This window comes from Acipenser ruthenus, chromosome 4 (genome assembly GCF_902713425.1).
Source record: "Acipenser ruthenus chromosome 4, fAciRut3.2 maternal haplotype, whole genome shotgun sequence".
Lineage (NCBI taxonomy): Eukaryota > Metazoa > Chordata > Actinopteri > Acipenseriformes > Acipenseridae > Acipenser > Acipenser ruthenus.
The window spans coordinates 100,266,710-100,282,727 of NC_081192.1; the positions used below are offsets into that span (position 1 = coordinate 100,266,710).

General features: G+C 38.1%; 1 protein-coding gene across 1 annotated transcript in view; it reads left to right on the forward strand.

Annotated features, from left to right (window-relative positions):
* Positions 1–355: 355 nt before the first annotated feature.
* Positions 356–16,018, forward strand: part of LOC117400185 (supervillin) — a 63,256-nt gene continuing 47,593 nt past the window's right edge. Inside the window, exons 1-6 of the mRNA XM_059023239.1 lie at positions 356–793; positions 3,693–3,756; positions 4,260–4,351; positions 9,744–9,801; positions 10,123–10,265; positions 10,384–11,092. Coding sequence (XP_058879222.1) covers positions 736–793; positions 3,693–3,756; positions 4,260–4,351; positions 9,744–9,801; positions 10,123–10,265; positions 10,384–11,092 — 1,124 coding nt within the window. The 5' untranslated portion in view covers positions 356–735. The remainder of the gene's footprint in view (positions 794–3,692; positions 3,757–4,259; positions 4,352–9,743; positions 9,802–10,122; positions 10,266–10,383; positions 11,093–16,018) is intronic.

Here is a 16,018-nt window from a genome sequence, read left to right on the forward strand (position 1 = left end):
TTTGTATTAAAATATTTCGAATCATTCTGGAATCTGTTGCATTTCTTTTTTTTCTTTCTTTCTATTCCATTCTATTCCATTTCAATTCCATTCCATAATTTTGCTCATATGTTGTCTATGAATCACAACTGTGAAAACCATTATTTTTTTTGGCTTAACATTAGATAGGCGAAGTATTTAACATAATGATATGATTAGTCTGAGCCAATCCCCTGGCAGCCCGGGAGCTGATTTTTGTGTTTCTCTCTCTCTCTCTCTCTCTCTCTCTCTCAGCGCTCCTTGCACTTTTCTGATTACATAGAGATCAGTGGAATTTCTTATCCATTAGAGAAGACTGTTTCTCTTCTTTGCTTAAGGAGCCTCACTTGTGTAGCTGTCATGCTGTATCTTTTCCCAGGAAACCTATGTTGTGACTACCGCCTGCCCACAGATTTGTAGCTCTTTCGTGGTTCAGTCTCCTGAACACTCAGATCCAAGCTGTTTTAGCATTTTATTGTGCCTAATTGTTGCCTGTAATCTGATTACCAGCCTGAGCTGCTTTTGCCCCTGCAGCGTATTGCGATGCATTTGCTCTATTCCCTGAGCCCAATAATAGCCTGACAGCTCCAGTCTGTTCAGAACTGCTAGTAGGAATCTCCTCGCTCTGCAGTACAGACAGGCCTGCTAGTGCTGTGTCTTGGTTTAAAATTAGCTGCTACCTGTACTGTTGCTGAAACATCATCTTCTCCTGCAATTATGTTCAGGAACCGCTGGATTTCCAACTATGTGGGAGCCAGAAAGTACTGTGGGGACGGTAAGTGCCAGAGAATATGCTGCTGAACAGCACATTTGTCTTGTGTCCTTGTACTGCGTAGTCTGAGGTTCCAAAGATATTAATCATACATGGTCAGTTTACTGTAGAGATGTAAAGTTTTGAGTATTTTGCTATTTGTATCAAAGCATGAACTTAAATTTTAAGTGAGCATCAAGAATTGAGTTTGATAGGTGTTGTGATTTGATTGATATTCACAACAGGTGTCACAGGCATGCGTGTGCATTTGTGTGTATATATATGTGTGTAATTATACATATTACATTTTTTTGTATTTTAATTTAGTGCAAAGGGTCAGAGAATGTTCTTCTAGAAAGGTAATGGAAAGTTGATCATTTAGATTTCTGTTGACTTCAGGGTGTGGGCTGGATAATTGAAGTACTGAACATCAATACAGTACAGTATGTGGTGGGTTTTAGCAGGTGGATATTTTTAGACAAGTCCATTATGAGCTGCTTCTTTGTAGTTTAATTGGGCTGAGGATGTGACAGAGGGAAGCTGATTATGCAGTCACCTGAAAAACTTAACAAAGGGACTTCCAGGTTATTTTCAACCTGCTGAGGAGATTTTTGCAGGTGTGTGTGAGGTTTTTTTTTTTTTGTGTGTGTGTGTTTTTTTTTTTCACAATAGAAATATGGCCATGTATTTTACTGGGGTCAACTGAAGCATTTAATACAACGTTTTCTACTAAAGCAAAAAACATGAAATCAGGGAAATTATGCAATAAATGTTTTGCTGTTCTCAAGTTTTAATGGCAAATATATTTAAAGGCGTGGTGAATAATTAGAGTAGTTATGAGCTTCGTTTGGCTGATTATTGATATTGGGGTGGGGCCATAAACAAATCATTGAAATAAAAACTGTTAATACTTTATACATCATTTCAAATGAGAATGCCCTTTGCCTTCCAGGTAGATCTGAGATTGTCAGAAGGGGTATATTGTGCAGTTTATTTACCAATGACAGAATTTGTAGTGTATGAAAAGTTTGAAAGTCCATGGTCTCTGAGATTTCTTGCATGCCAATTGCCTTGCAGTCATTTTTACCCAGGGCTGTTTCTGGTTAGCCCCATACTGTCTCATTTTAACAGCACAGGCCTACAGCCAAGAAATTCTACCTTGCATAAATCTGGGGTTTTATAAGCATATGTCTCATCATTGTTTTGTCTTGATTTTATATAGAAACATTTATTACAGAGCACAATTTGCTAAAGATTGGCTATAAACCACCTAGAATAAATTATACACTTGAACACGTACAGGAAATATTTGCCTTGCCTTGAAGTGAATTAAAACTGTGCCCAATCAGAATGGGTTGGGATGGAATCCATGACCCAAAGCAATATGCCTGGCCTATATTTTCTTGCCATGACTGACATAGTTATTACTGAGTCCTAATTAAGCACCTTGTGCAGTTGCAAGCAAGTTATTGAAGTAGCAAAACCTCATATCTAAAAGAATGTAACCAAGGATCGTTCCTCATTATGACAGAACACACGATGAGAAGCTACTGTGTTTATAGAAGCTGATGTATGCATAGGTTATCCTCGGGCTATAAACTAGAGCTTTTTCTTTTACAGCACAAAGGAACTTAAATGTCCTTTACCATAGCTGCTGGTGATTGAACTGTAACCTTTTGTTTTGCAAAATTCAAATTCGCTTTGTCGCATCTTGAGGTTTTTCTAAGACTGTGGCTTTTTTTTTTTTTTTTTTTAAAGTGTAGAAAATAAAACAGTTAAACATTTAAAGGGACTGCAAATGTTGGTTAATTTAATAAAAACAGGTATTTTGTAGAACACTCCTTAATGAGACATTCCTTAGTTTTGTGAAAATAGCCCAATACTGTGAAACAATAATTGAAAAATCTGATCTTTACCACATAATGAACCCTGTTGAGTTATGGGTTGTACTGTATAAACCCCTGTTTTGTGGTGTGCTGATGACCTTGACTTCCAACATGCCTTGAAGCATCTCTTGGTCTATTATCTTCTGTCAGAATCTAGTAGCAGATCATTAGTGCTGTTTGGGGTGTGGCTCAATATGGTTGATATTAAACTTTGATGGCAATTAGCTTGCACATTTAAAAACTAAGCTATTCCACCTAGTCTGAATGTAGGCCAAGGTCACTGATGCTTCATTGGCTAAGCGATTAAGTAGAACTGTAGGGAATTAGGAAGTCCAATACATGTTGGGTTTCAACACACATTTATAGTTGAACTATTTCTGTGTGTGCATAATATTCAACTTCCTTGCTGATCTATTGCACCTTACTTTCATTGTTTTCCCCAGTGGATGCAAGAACCGCAATAGTTCTATGAGCATTGTTGCAGGGGGACAGGTTATTGGTTACACTCTGGTGTACCAGCTGTACTTGGAGATATGACAGATTTGGGAGCTGTAGTGAGGTGTTGAGGATGCTCTTAAATCTGAGTTTAAAAAGTCAACAGGGTGTGATGACAAACAGAAAATGGTTTAAAAAGTGAATCCTAAGCATTTATGCACCACGTTTCTCCCGAAGTTAAATAGCACCTGTCCAGGGGTTACCTCTTCAAAGGACGGGAATGTAATAGTACCTGCCTCATTGGGAATGCAGTGAGGTATATAACTGGGGGAATCCGAAATAATCCTTTTTTATAAATAGTCAAACGAGGCAAAAGGGAGATTTTAAAGAGCCTATCAGGATTTAGGGACCGAAAGTTTCAACCTTTTGATTTGAGTTTGTTTGTTGTTGCGTTAGATGTTCCAATAAACAATATGTATCTTCTTCAAAGTAAGTGACCCGAGACTCTTCCATCTGACTGATCCCTTTTTAAAAGATTTCTTTCAACGTTTTTATGATTGTTTGAAACGGTAAAATGTTGCTCCGCCTTTTGTTTCTTGTAGGATTTGAAAGTGAGCCTTCCATCAGATTTGGAAATTCAAGACTATTGCAAAGGAGGGCACTAAGGTACAGAGAACTAAATCTATTCCATGTAAATGTCATCATATGTACAGGGCACATGTCACACACTCGGAGCCACATTGGTGTGCCAGTAGTCCGTCCCCCCATCCCCCCCTTCCACTTACTGTATAATAGAGCAATACATAACCATGTTCTCCAGCTCTCCCTTCCGATTACCAGCTCATGTTTGTCAATGCTGTCCTGGGGGCAACTACCAGTCTTTAAAGGAACTTTGACTTGTTTAATGTTTATTTCAAAATCATTCATTCATTGGGGGGGGGGGGGGGAATTATATATATTATTAAATATATATATATATATATATTTCCACTGGAATGAAGTAGAGACAGACCTAATGTGGTGAAACTTGATAGAAAACATAAATATTGTGAAATGAATGATCCATGGCAACTAGAGGTAACCTGAAACGTCGCATTCCAACTCCGGTTTTGTGATTATCATGAACTGACTGTTTTAAGTTTGTTGAATCATCTGTGTTTTCTACACAGCTTCCAGAAAGAATTTTCCTTCGAAGACAAAGAACAGTTGTATAAGAGCACACAGGACATTGATGCTAGTATTTTGGCAGTGCTTCCAAAAGGTCAGTGAATCTTTTTCTTCTTGTTGCTACATGCTTTGAATATGTTGGTAATGAGTGCAAGATACGTTTGTGTTTTGTACATTTGTTTTGTGTTGGATATAAAGAAATGTAATGCAAGAATTACAATTTGATTAAACATGTTAATTACCATGTACAACCTTTTTAAACAACCGAATAAAAGCAACGTTTCCTTTTTTGTAAATTGAAACCTTATGCTTTTTCAGCATTTATGTAGAAATGTGTACGAAATCATGATGGATACGGTGTACAGTAATTTACAGTACATTGGCCTGTTAACTTTCTTTTTATAGCATTTCTGTAAACCATGCAAGTGTGGCTTTTAGATATACATATCAAGGAGTTATTTTTAAAGCTGTATTTTTCTGTATCAGTCTTACTATACCAAAAATAAAAGGTTTCAAAGAAAGGTTGGCGGTATGGCTTTTATTAAAACCATGAACTGGTATTGTCAATGCAGTCGTCTGTCACCTGCTGACCTGTCCATTGGTCTGATTTAAGTTCTCACCTCGGCAGGCAGTGTTTGTTAGATCAGTGTGTACACTTGCTGCACAGGGAACACATATCCTTGGTTTCATTGAAACTTTAGCATTTCAACAAACTTACAGTAGATTATTGATTTGTATCTACTGTGGGGATACCTGCCCCTATCCAATGGGTATATTGTGGGTGGCATTAGTATAGACGTACTGCCGGTCACACTTGAATTTTGAGTTCTATTTTGAGAGCGTTTCTTTCAATTTCAGAAGCTTGGTATGGGCATTCTTGAGGGTATCCGATGTATTGGCGAGTTGCTCATGCATGAGTTCTGCCCTGCCAATGGGTGTCTCTTATTGTATAAGTGAAGCCATCACACTATGCATGCCATTAACTTATTGTGATGTACAGTACAGTTCACCACAGTGACCTACTTCTCCATGGTATTGGCACCTGAATGATGTACCTTAGGAAGCTCTGAGATGTGCAGAGTTCTCCCCAGGAATTCTGTACAGCCGGGCGGCAGAACATTCTAGCCTGGAGCACTTTTAACCAGAAAAATAAACTTGCCTTACCTTAAGTATATAATACGACAAAAGAATTTGAATAATGTGTTGTCTTTCGTTGACTATCTCGTTGCTCTACATTTTTTTTATTACTGTTTTTTATTATGGTAAATTACCTTGCTTATTTAGGCACTCTATGGTTTGACTGGGGAAAGATATCATAGGTTTATTGGTGTTGAAAAATAAAAAAAACGGTAGCCTTTTCACTTCCTTTTTAGAGTAATTATTGAGTTTATTGCTTCATTTTAAATTGTTTTCTTTAAGTTTTCAGGGCATTTTTTTAATGCACGTCTATTTTTGTTTTTTGCTCTCCTACATTTTTTTAATGCAACTGTTCATGTTAACCTCTTTTTTTGTTTGTTTGTTTTTTTCTTACACAACAGTACTCGCACATGTTTGGGCACCTCTGCATTTAATCATTTGTTTATCAGCTAACAAGTGTTCAGCTGATATCCCATCATGCCTTTCTTAAAGGCATACCGCCTTTATACGTTAACCCCCAATATCTCTCACAAGCACCTGGGTACATATTTTAACGCTATCACAACAAAAGGAATGTATAGCTATTATGCACTATATATTACCTTACAGTACAATAATACGACAAAAAAAATCGACAATGATAATACCCGAAAATAATCTTAAAGTCAGCGCAAATATAGTATTAGGTGGTGGATTGCGCCGATCACCGGCTTATTTTGAAAACCCTGCATTCATTGTCACTATTTTTGCTTTGAAAATAATCTGCTAGTTTTTTAGCAGTCATTTTAACGTTTTAGCCTCTCTAAGTGCTTAACACACAAAACCCGCCCCTTCAGCTCTCTGATAGGTTAAATGTTGTCTCAAGACGGAACACAGCTGTCATGTGGTTCCAAGATTTTTTTTTTTTCACCCAGCAACGCGCAACTGATCTTGTCTGCTAGAAGCGCAATCAATCCTTTTTGTTAAAGGCACGATAGCATCTGCAAGACGGGCGGATCGGGTTTTTTCAGCCGGGCAGCGACAGCCACTTCGCCGGGCTGAAAAGGCCTGGGGAGAACCCTGGACGTGGATGATGTCAGTCTCCTGGTTTGGTTTAATAACCTTGGTGGAGGATGTATTGTATTATACTGACTCTTATCTTGTTGGGATACTAATTAACAAGCTGTCCATATGCTGTAGGCCAAAAAAACTTTTGGTGGTAACTGTTGTATTTCAAGTAATGACTTGCAGAGTAAGTGTCCGTTAATCTTGAACTAGCCTTTTGAAAGAGAATGTTCTAAATCTGAAGAGTCTTACTTTTGTCCCTATAGTTGTGTTCTCAGTGCTGTTGTGAATTTGCTATGGTGCCATTTGATCTGCCTCTGAGCTCATTTCACTTTAACATGTGATTTGATACCAAGCAAAGGATCCCACTGGAGGCCACCAGCTGTTTAGTTTGAATATGATGGAATAGGAATGGATTGTGATTCATTCTATAGAATCACCGCCGTTAGGCATGATGTGGCACGCTTGAAATGTTTTTGCTTACGATTGTAAGTCGCCCTGGATAAGGGCGTCTGCTAAGAAATAAATAATAATAATAATAATAATAATGATGTCATAATGACATATTAGCACCAAAGTCATCAAACTGGATAAGAATAACACATCAATCTTTCAGTTCCTTGGGGGGGACGTTAGTTAATGAGAGGTTCTGATCATTCATACCTGCTATGAATACTGTAGCCTGATCATTACCTGGATGATCCTCCTGCCAGCACACATTCAGCCTGAGTGATTATAAAACAAGTCACGTGGGAGCATCCAACGTAAACCCTGCTAAGAATATGTTGCCCTTCTCATCCCCCAACCCTTATCTCAGTAAGCCTACAGTTTAACCAACATCTTGCAGTTTGGTTTAAAAAAAAAAAAAAAAGGATCAGGTTGCACTACAGTACATGTAAAAATACATATATATATATATATATATAAATTAATAATAATAATAATAATAATAATAATAATAATAATAATAATAATAATAATAATAAGTCCAATGTTTTGATTCAAACACGTGCTCCCTTGAGAGAGATATGTACCACATATCGAAACGTTGGGTAGCTGACTCTTTGTGCTCTATATATATATATATATATATATATATATATATATATATATATATATATATATATATATATATATATATATATAGGTTGGCACGGATATCTGAAAACCCGGGTACCCGTCGGGTTTTAAATTACCCAACACTACCCGGGTCTCTACTACCAGGGTTTCGATTTATTAATTTGAAAATTAAAAAAAAAAACAAAAAAAAACTGTAGAAAATATGACAATACAGTTGTAAGCGCGGGTCTCTGTCTGGAGTAAAAAAAGACATTGTTAAAACAAGCTTTTGCATTAAGCCTTTTCTTAACTGAGAGAAAACAATAACACAGCGAGCAGCAAGTACACCTCACTAATAATAACTGCGGTGACTATTCTTCTCAGGAACAAAACAACAAAACTTCCTGTTGCTTTTATGTCAGTGATAACTCTCTGATCCATTAATAACCGTGTGGCTTCCAATACGAATGCTTTATCTACAGTTATTGTGCAGATATAGTTTCTTACCATGAAGATAAAATAAGTAGCCTTTTATTTAAAAATAAATAAGCAAAATAAATAAAATAAATATGGGGCGCACATTAAGTAAATGTGCTTCCTCCTTTTGAATTAAATATTTCCTTGGCAGTGTGCAAATTCCATTTTCTCCTGCTTGGTAAAGAAATTCCACCCAATGCTTTGCTTGGATGCCATTGTTCTAGACAGAATTTAGTGGTCAGGAGCGGGACTTCATTGTTAACCAAACAGACGCACATGTCTCTTTTGCGACTGCCATCAAAACCCAGCTGGCTCAATTTACGGTAGCTATTGCGACAGTCCGTAACATAATACTAGCGGTGTTTTACTACTGTTAATTTTAAAACTGAACATAACAGCCATTTTAACAACAGCAGCAGAATGTGGCCAATATATGTCGCAAAGAATCCCGCAGCATGATGCGCATTTAACATTAATAACTGTATTTAAACATAGATGTTTTTTTATTATTATTGTTATTGTTAATTTGGATATTTCCAGTACTAAAAGATCACACGAGTCTACAGATCTGAAGGGGCTAAATGTATGTGTACTAATATATATGTATCATTTTTTTTTTTTAAATCATTACCCGAAAAATACCCGGGTAACCAAAACTTTTTCAAGGTGGGTACCCGGTTCCGGATTTTCTACCCGTGCCGGGTGCTGCGACAAACACAGGATTTTCATGTTCGGATATTCGCTCATAATTTAAATATCTGTTAGTTTTTCAAAAGTAATAAAAGCCATTATATTGCTCTGTACGCAGGCAAAGACAGCATAGCAGCTGGGGCAGGTGGGCGTGGCCCCTGCGTGTGTGCCTTTATTTTACAGCAAGGCATTACAATATATAACACATAAATAGAAAGATATCCCAGGAGTAAAGAATACGTTGTGTAGGCCTTTCTTTACCACAGTGAATTAACTACAAAACAAAGGATGCCAAATAGCAGTTCAAGTTAAACATTGACACATTTTTCATAAAGTAATAACAAGAGGTTTACTTGTGTCTCTTTGTGTAGCTGAACAAGCAAACGAAAACCTGAAATTTAACTTTAAACACTTCAAATAAAACAAACGTGGAAATGGCGTTGTGAAGTGAAGGGGGAAAAACTAACCATTTTGCTTCTCATTTATTACATTCCACATATCAAAGATAATGTAATACAATATATATATATATATATATATATATATATATATATATATATATATATATATATATATATATATATATATATATAATATATATATATATAATATATATATATATATAATATATATATATATATATATATAATATATATTAATTACGGTTCTAAAAGGCTAAAACTATACATACTAAACAACTGTGTGTTTAGAAATGACATGTAATGTTTGACTTAAGAGTCTGGATCTAAAGTTGGATCTGAAAAGACTTCAGCGCGTGTTCAGTCAAGTCCTATTTCTGTATCCCCCCCCCCCCCCACACCCCCCAGCTCAGAACTGCTACAGAGCTGTCATATGATTTAATGTTGAGGTCCCAGCACTTTTAGGTCTGTAATAATGGAGGTAAAATTTGGGAATCTAAAACAAGCCGTGGAATTTTAAGGATCTGATTTATGTGGTGATGCATGAATTTCATTAATGATAGATAGATGGATAGATAGATATTGTAGATGCCAGGGGCAAAGTTCTTGAACAATTTTGAATTCTGTGCATTTTCTAAAACTTTTTTCTCTTTCTTTCAGTTTCAGAATTAAGAAAGCATTTTGAACCTGAAAGCCATACTGCTTTGGAAATGAACAGGTACAATGACATCACTTCCTGTGAAGCTTAGATATGAATGAAATGTGAATGGAGTAGTCAACATTTTATCAGACAAGAGGAATACAGTATAAAGAATTTGGTTTTCCTTTGACCTGTAAGTAACCAAAGCCCTTAATATCACTGTGGGTGAGGTGATGGGATCTGATCTTTCTGCATAACTGATGTGGTGGTGGACACTTATTTTAATTGTATTGGTTATGATGATGATGATGATGATGATGATGATGATGACGACTATTATACTATTACTACTACAGCATTCATATATACGCCTTGAATGTTCTGTTACCATTTCTGCAGGAAAGAGAGGATTGCCAGGCGTTTAGAAGCCATCGAAAGTGACACCCAGTTGCAAAGCTGTGCTGGTTTAGTTTCACATCGCCTGCTGGAACAAGACACTCCTAGATATACTCGGGCCAACGACCCTTGCAGTCCATGCGCAGGTAAGGTGGCATTGACTTGTGCAGTATTCGGGTAAAAATCCTCGATTTTCAATTGAAAATGACTGGCTGTTTTTTTTTTTTTTTTTTTTTTTTTTTTTTTCCTTTTCCGATTTCACAGCAAGAAGGTTCAGTAAAGAAGAACTTGATATCCAGGAGAGTCAAGACCCCTCTTCAGAGAGACAGTCCAGAGCTAGATGTCGAGCGGAGCCCCAGTCTATTCACACAGAGTCGACCTATAGCTCGGGAAGCATGGAAACTGCAGGCACGGATTCGAAGGCAGAGAGGATAGCCAGGTACAAGGCAGAGCGGAGGCGCCAGCTGGCAGAGAGATACGGCATATCGCTGGACCACGAACTGGAATCGGATTTCTCCCCCAAGTACCCACGAATGCGAAAGGGACCTGAGGCACTGGAACAACATGCCCAAGCCTCGCAGAACAGAAAGGAGCAGGAGGAGGAGGAGGACAGAGAACTGAGCTCGCTGTACAGCACCAGGACCGGACTTGTGAGAGAGCAAAAGATCATGCAGTCGAAAGAGAATGCTTTCCGGGAGAGCATGGACTGCTTTTCCGACAGGGAGAGGATGATGAATCTGGAGAACTACAAGAGGGCACAGGATCCGGGAGCCCAACCATGGGTTTATGGGCAACCGTCGTTTACAGATGTTTCCACCACCGCCGCAGTCCCGGGGAAAGACTTTTCTACAGGCGAGGTGCCAAGCTCACCCAGGCATGGCAGCCGGTCATCACTGCAGTCTCCACAGCAAGCCATATCACCGGATGACCTGTTCATTGAGCACCAAGCCCAAAACATCCTCAGCAGACAAGGGTAAGCCTTCAATGTAGTGTATTCCACATTACAGTATTGATTGACTTCTCTTTATGGTGTGTTTGTTGTGGTTTAGTTTTTCTGGTCGTTAGATCAAGTGTTTAAAGAGTAACTAGCTTCAAAGAGTCAGTGCCCGCTTGCCTTTTTATGATGAGTGCAATAAATCTGAGCAGGGTTGGGCTCAATTCCTGTTTTTCAATTCCAATTCCTTTTTAAAATCAATTTCCAATTCCCATTCTCTTGTAATCAATTCCAACACATTATTGATCAAAATTGCAATTGGCGGTATTCTGTAAAAAAAAAAGAAAAAAAAGAGCTTTTCACCATGGCAACCAATTACAATATCAATATCAATTCCTTCAAGGAAATAGATTTTAAAAAGGAATTGACCCAACCCTGTTTTACAGAGTGGTTCTTATTGCAGTCACTCCAAATATTATGTTCATATTTCACTGTTTGATATGTTCCTGCCATAGATATGTAACCCGGGCTAGATCAGCGAATGGGCCATACTTTCAAAGTGTTTCCTCCAGTCTTTAGTTAACTCCTTTTTATTGAAAGAGTAAAACACCTGCTCATTTTACAAAACTAAAACCAACGTTTTCTTAAGCACTCCCAATGTGTTTTGCATCTAGTTTTGTAATGTTAACATGATTTGGTTTAAAGAATGGGTGAAACACTTTGAAAATAAGGGCTAATGTGTCTTAGTGTCATCTAGCCAATGACAGGCAACTGGATCCTAAGAGCAACCCCTGAATTTGGTTCACAGCACCTTCACCCTTTCAGTGCAAAATAATTTTTGTTGAGCTGCAGAATGCAAAATCAAGTTAGATAATTAAAAAAAGGAATTGCTTTATTGAGAACAGGACAAAATGTTTTACATATGTTTTGGTAAATGGGACTTCAGTTCTATTGGTACTTTTAAGAACTCTAAGCAATGCTAAGGCAAGGCGGAACCTTGAGGTCCTGCCAGGACTGAAAGAGTTAACACAGACAAAAGAACAAAAACTGTAAAATTGAAGCGAATTACTCCTCTTTTTCTTTTAAACCCAACAATACCCACATGTTATTGCATTGAATACAGCAATTTCTATTTTTTTTTTTTTTATTTGAGCCTTGCATTGAAATTTAGATGGACAATTTAAAAAAGCTGTGCACTTTCAAAATACATATTTGGAAAAAGTAAAACCTAAAACCAAGGGGATTATGTAAATGATTGAGTCTTTACATTTTCCAAAGACAGAAAAGGTGCAGTGGATTGTCACATCCTGATTTCTTTCACAAGTCCATGGATGATTTCTGTAAAGAAAAAAATGTTATATTCTAATTTGGGTCCATAACTGAGCTTTCACTCGGTCACCACAGTTGTGTGGTCTGGAGGTACAAGGTGATGGGTGTAAGCTCTGTTTCAGATGTCCATGTGCATGTCAGCCCTCCTTTAAACTGTCAGGGAATTGATCTCCGGTGTGAAATCGGGTTAGTCAAAGGTCATCGGATACGATTCTGCTGAGCAATCCTCCTGTAAACCAACACTACAGCAGCAAGGGGCTCAGGCAGGGAATGCCCTGTGACCCTCCTTTAGCCCAGGAAAGACTTCTTGTTTCCAAATGGGGTCTAATGATCTGTAATTTCAAAATATTTATGTTTTGGGCATTCAAAGCATTACATGCGTGAGGCTGCTACAAATTGGAACTGTGCTGTCTGAGAATTGCGGGGGTCTAAAATGCTGACTGCCATGGATGAGATTGTATTTGTTTTTAGAAAAATTCCTGCATATTATTTCTTCAGTTGATAATGCTCATTATGTAAATATTAAAAGCCACTACTGTTTTGCACTCTGTTTTTTATGTTTTCACAAAACCTCCAAAAGTGGAACAGTGCAGAAGGATTTTGTGCTGTGCAGTGGGACATTTTGTTGAGCACTTCTGTGGAAAGCTGAATGGTGTTTTTATATGCGCTTCTTAAAGGAGTTGATGTGCTGTTATTTGGGTGCGAGTTTCCAAATACAACTGTTATGGCAAAACATGTGTCACCAGAATGGTCCGTGACCTCTGGTTACTGCAGCAGTGCCCTTCATTGCCGCTGTAGAATTTCATAACTTAGCAGCCGTGTCATTTTTACATCAGACTGGGTCGTGTTTCACAGCACATCATGTGAGTTACCACTGGGGCTGGAATAACATTTCAGCATCCATTGCACAGCTCGGCCTAATAAAGTTCTGTGTGGGCTCTTGAATGAAAAGCATCATAATATAAATTGAATCGCTGATATATATAATATGAGATACACACACACACACACACACACACACACACACACACACACACACACACACAGTGCTTGAAGTAGCAACAATTTTAGTCGCCATGGCGACCATTTTTTCTGTTGGCGACTGTAAATATTATTTTAGTCGTCTACAGGCGACCACTTTGTGCTGTATTTTTTTTTAATTATTATTATTAAAATACCTTTGGACCCGTGTTAAAAATAATACAGCTTTTTAGTGTCTACGTCACAGGCGCATCCGTCCACACAGATCGTTATGTTACTGTATGCGGAATCTCTAGACACATTAAAAAAAAAAATAATAAAATAAAAAAAAAGGAAAATGCATCTAAATATTTTTATTATGATTTTCACTACATCCGTCTAAATGGAAGTGGCAAACTGATCACTTAACGTACATGTATTTAATTATGTAAACAGGTAAGCTTCACAGCCTACAACTACTGTACAATCAGAAAATTTTTACTTTTTAAGCATGGTTTTGTCCTAGCATTACAGGACACAAATAAAATGAACGAGTATAAAATACAAAATTAAAAAAAGCAGATTTTGCATATCTTTTGAAAATAAAGTTGAACAACAATTCATCTTTTTTCTGTCCTCGTAGAAGTTCGGGGTTTTTCTTTGAAGAGCTTCACCAACACATAACATAGACATTTGCCGTAAGATTTTTATATTGTCTGGCAAACGATTCTGAATCACCTGTAACAGTAGCACTGTGAAGTTAACACAGCACCCTCAAATTGCTGCTTTTGCTGCTTCTGGCACAGAATCGTCCCTGATTTGCTTTCTCGGTCTCATATCCAAGTTGTGGATTAGGATCCAGATGCTGGCGGATGTCATCTGTGAGAAAATCAACCTGTGCTGTAGGAAGTGTTACACTGCGTCCAAGTGATGTGGCAAGCCTGACAAGTCTGTCAATTTGTTGGATCAACGTTATTTCCCTGGAATGTTTTGTTGACAGACTGCACCTCTGACAGCACGTTTTTTTATAAATATTAAAATCGGCCGACCTTTGTGGATCACAGAACAGGCGGTAGAGCTGGTCTGCCATGTAACTGCACTCATTCTTCCCTGCAACAGCAAACCGTGTTTTCAGTTCAAGCCACTGTTGGAGGATTCTCCTTACCGCTGGCTCACAGAAATCCACCTGGTCGAGCATGCCCGCAATATCTTCTGTGGCTCTGCCCCGTCGTTTATTGCAGCGAATGCCGCCTTGTATGTTATTTGCTTTCCAGCACTGTGGGAGAACCAATTGCAAGTCTCCTTAACTAAAAAATCTAAAAACTTAGGAAGCGACTGTTCATAAGCACGGGAGACTGCCAGTACTAAACTGTGACAAACACACCGCACCAGAACTAGGTGGGGAATTTCAGATTTTAGCTTTGCATAAACACCATTATTTATCCCTGTCATTACTGAGACATTGTCTGTCCCGATTTCCAGTAAGATTTTTTTAGGTCTTCTTCAGAGCTGAAACTATTCCATTTGCTGTGAATTCTTCAAGTTCCACAGCACAATCTTGTTTTGTTTCACACTAAAATATGTTATGACAACACCAAGAATCTTGACCACAGAAATGTCATTAGATTCATCTATAAGTAAGCTGAATGGACCGCCACCAACGTCTTACACTAGCTCACTGATGAAATGATAATGATAGCCGAACATTTAGATCTGTGCAGCCTCAGATGAGATGCATGGGAATCCTTAAATCGAGCTTTGCACAGCTCCGTTAAATGATCAACACTGTACACTGCGCTGTGTTCAGCAATATAGAAGGCCAAAGCTGCTTCTGTTTCTCCAACAGTTAACTTACCCGATGATGATGAGACGAATGAATCAATATGCACCTGTCTGGCGTCCAAATATGCTTTTTCGTATTCAATGTGCTTTGCCATGACTTTTTTGCATTTAAAGAAGTTTTACAAAGCTTGCAATAAGCTTTGCTTGTAGTGTCAGGAACACACCTTAAGCCAGCTCTTAAAAGCATCCTCCTTTAACCAGGCTTCCCGGAAATGTTGGTCATAGTTTTTAGATGACTTTTCTGCCATTTTCTTCAAAAAGACAACCGTTTTGCTAGATACTAACCCGCACGACGTGAAAAGTTACGCACTTCCGTCCCCCGCCAGCGTTGATGCGGGGTAGCTGATGTATCGTGTCAATCATAAAGATCTCACCTCTGAGTGGTGGAGCTGTGTGGAAAGGCGGGCAGGCAAAAGCGCATCCTGCAGTCAACACAACAATACCCTATAGGAACAGCAGTGGGGCTCACGTTGGGAGAATATAGGCAAATCATAGTATGGGGGACGGGCTTTAATTTGAAGTATTATTTACAAGTGTATTTTCAATTTAGAATAGAAAGTCGCTAGAATGTCACTAGATTTAATTCAGAGTAGCTAAATTAGAGATGTGTTGCATTCACATGTATAAAATCTCCATTGTGTTTAAAAAGTCACCAAATTTAGCGACAAATTTGCCAAATTGGCAACGCTGTTCTGAAGGTGTTCAATGAAAAGTTCAGATGAGATTTCGGCCATCATGGTGCCAACAATTCAGCTGATTAGTTAACAAATCTGGGGTAATGTACTGCAGTTATTGTAAGCAAGCATGTATTGTAAGCAAGCATATGTTCACTAT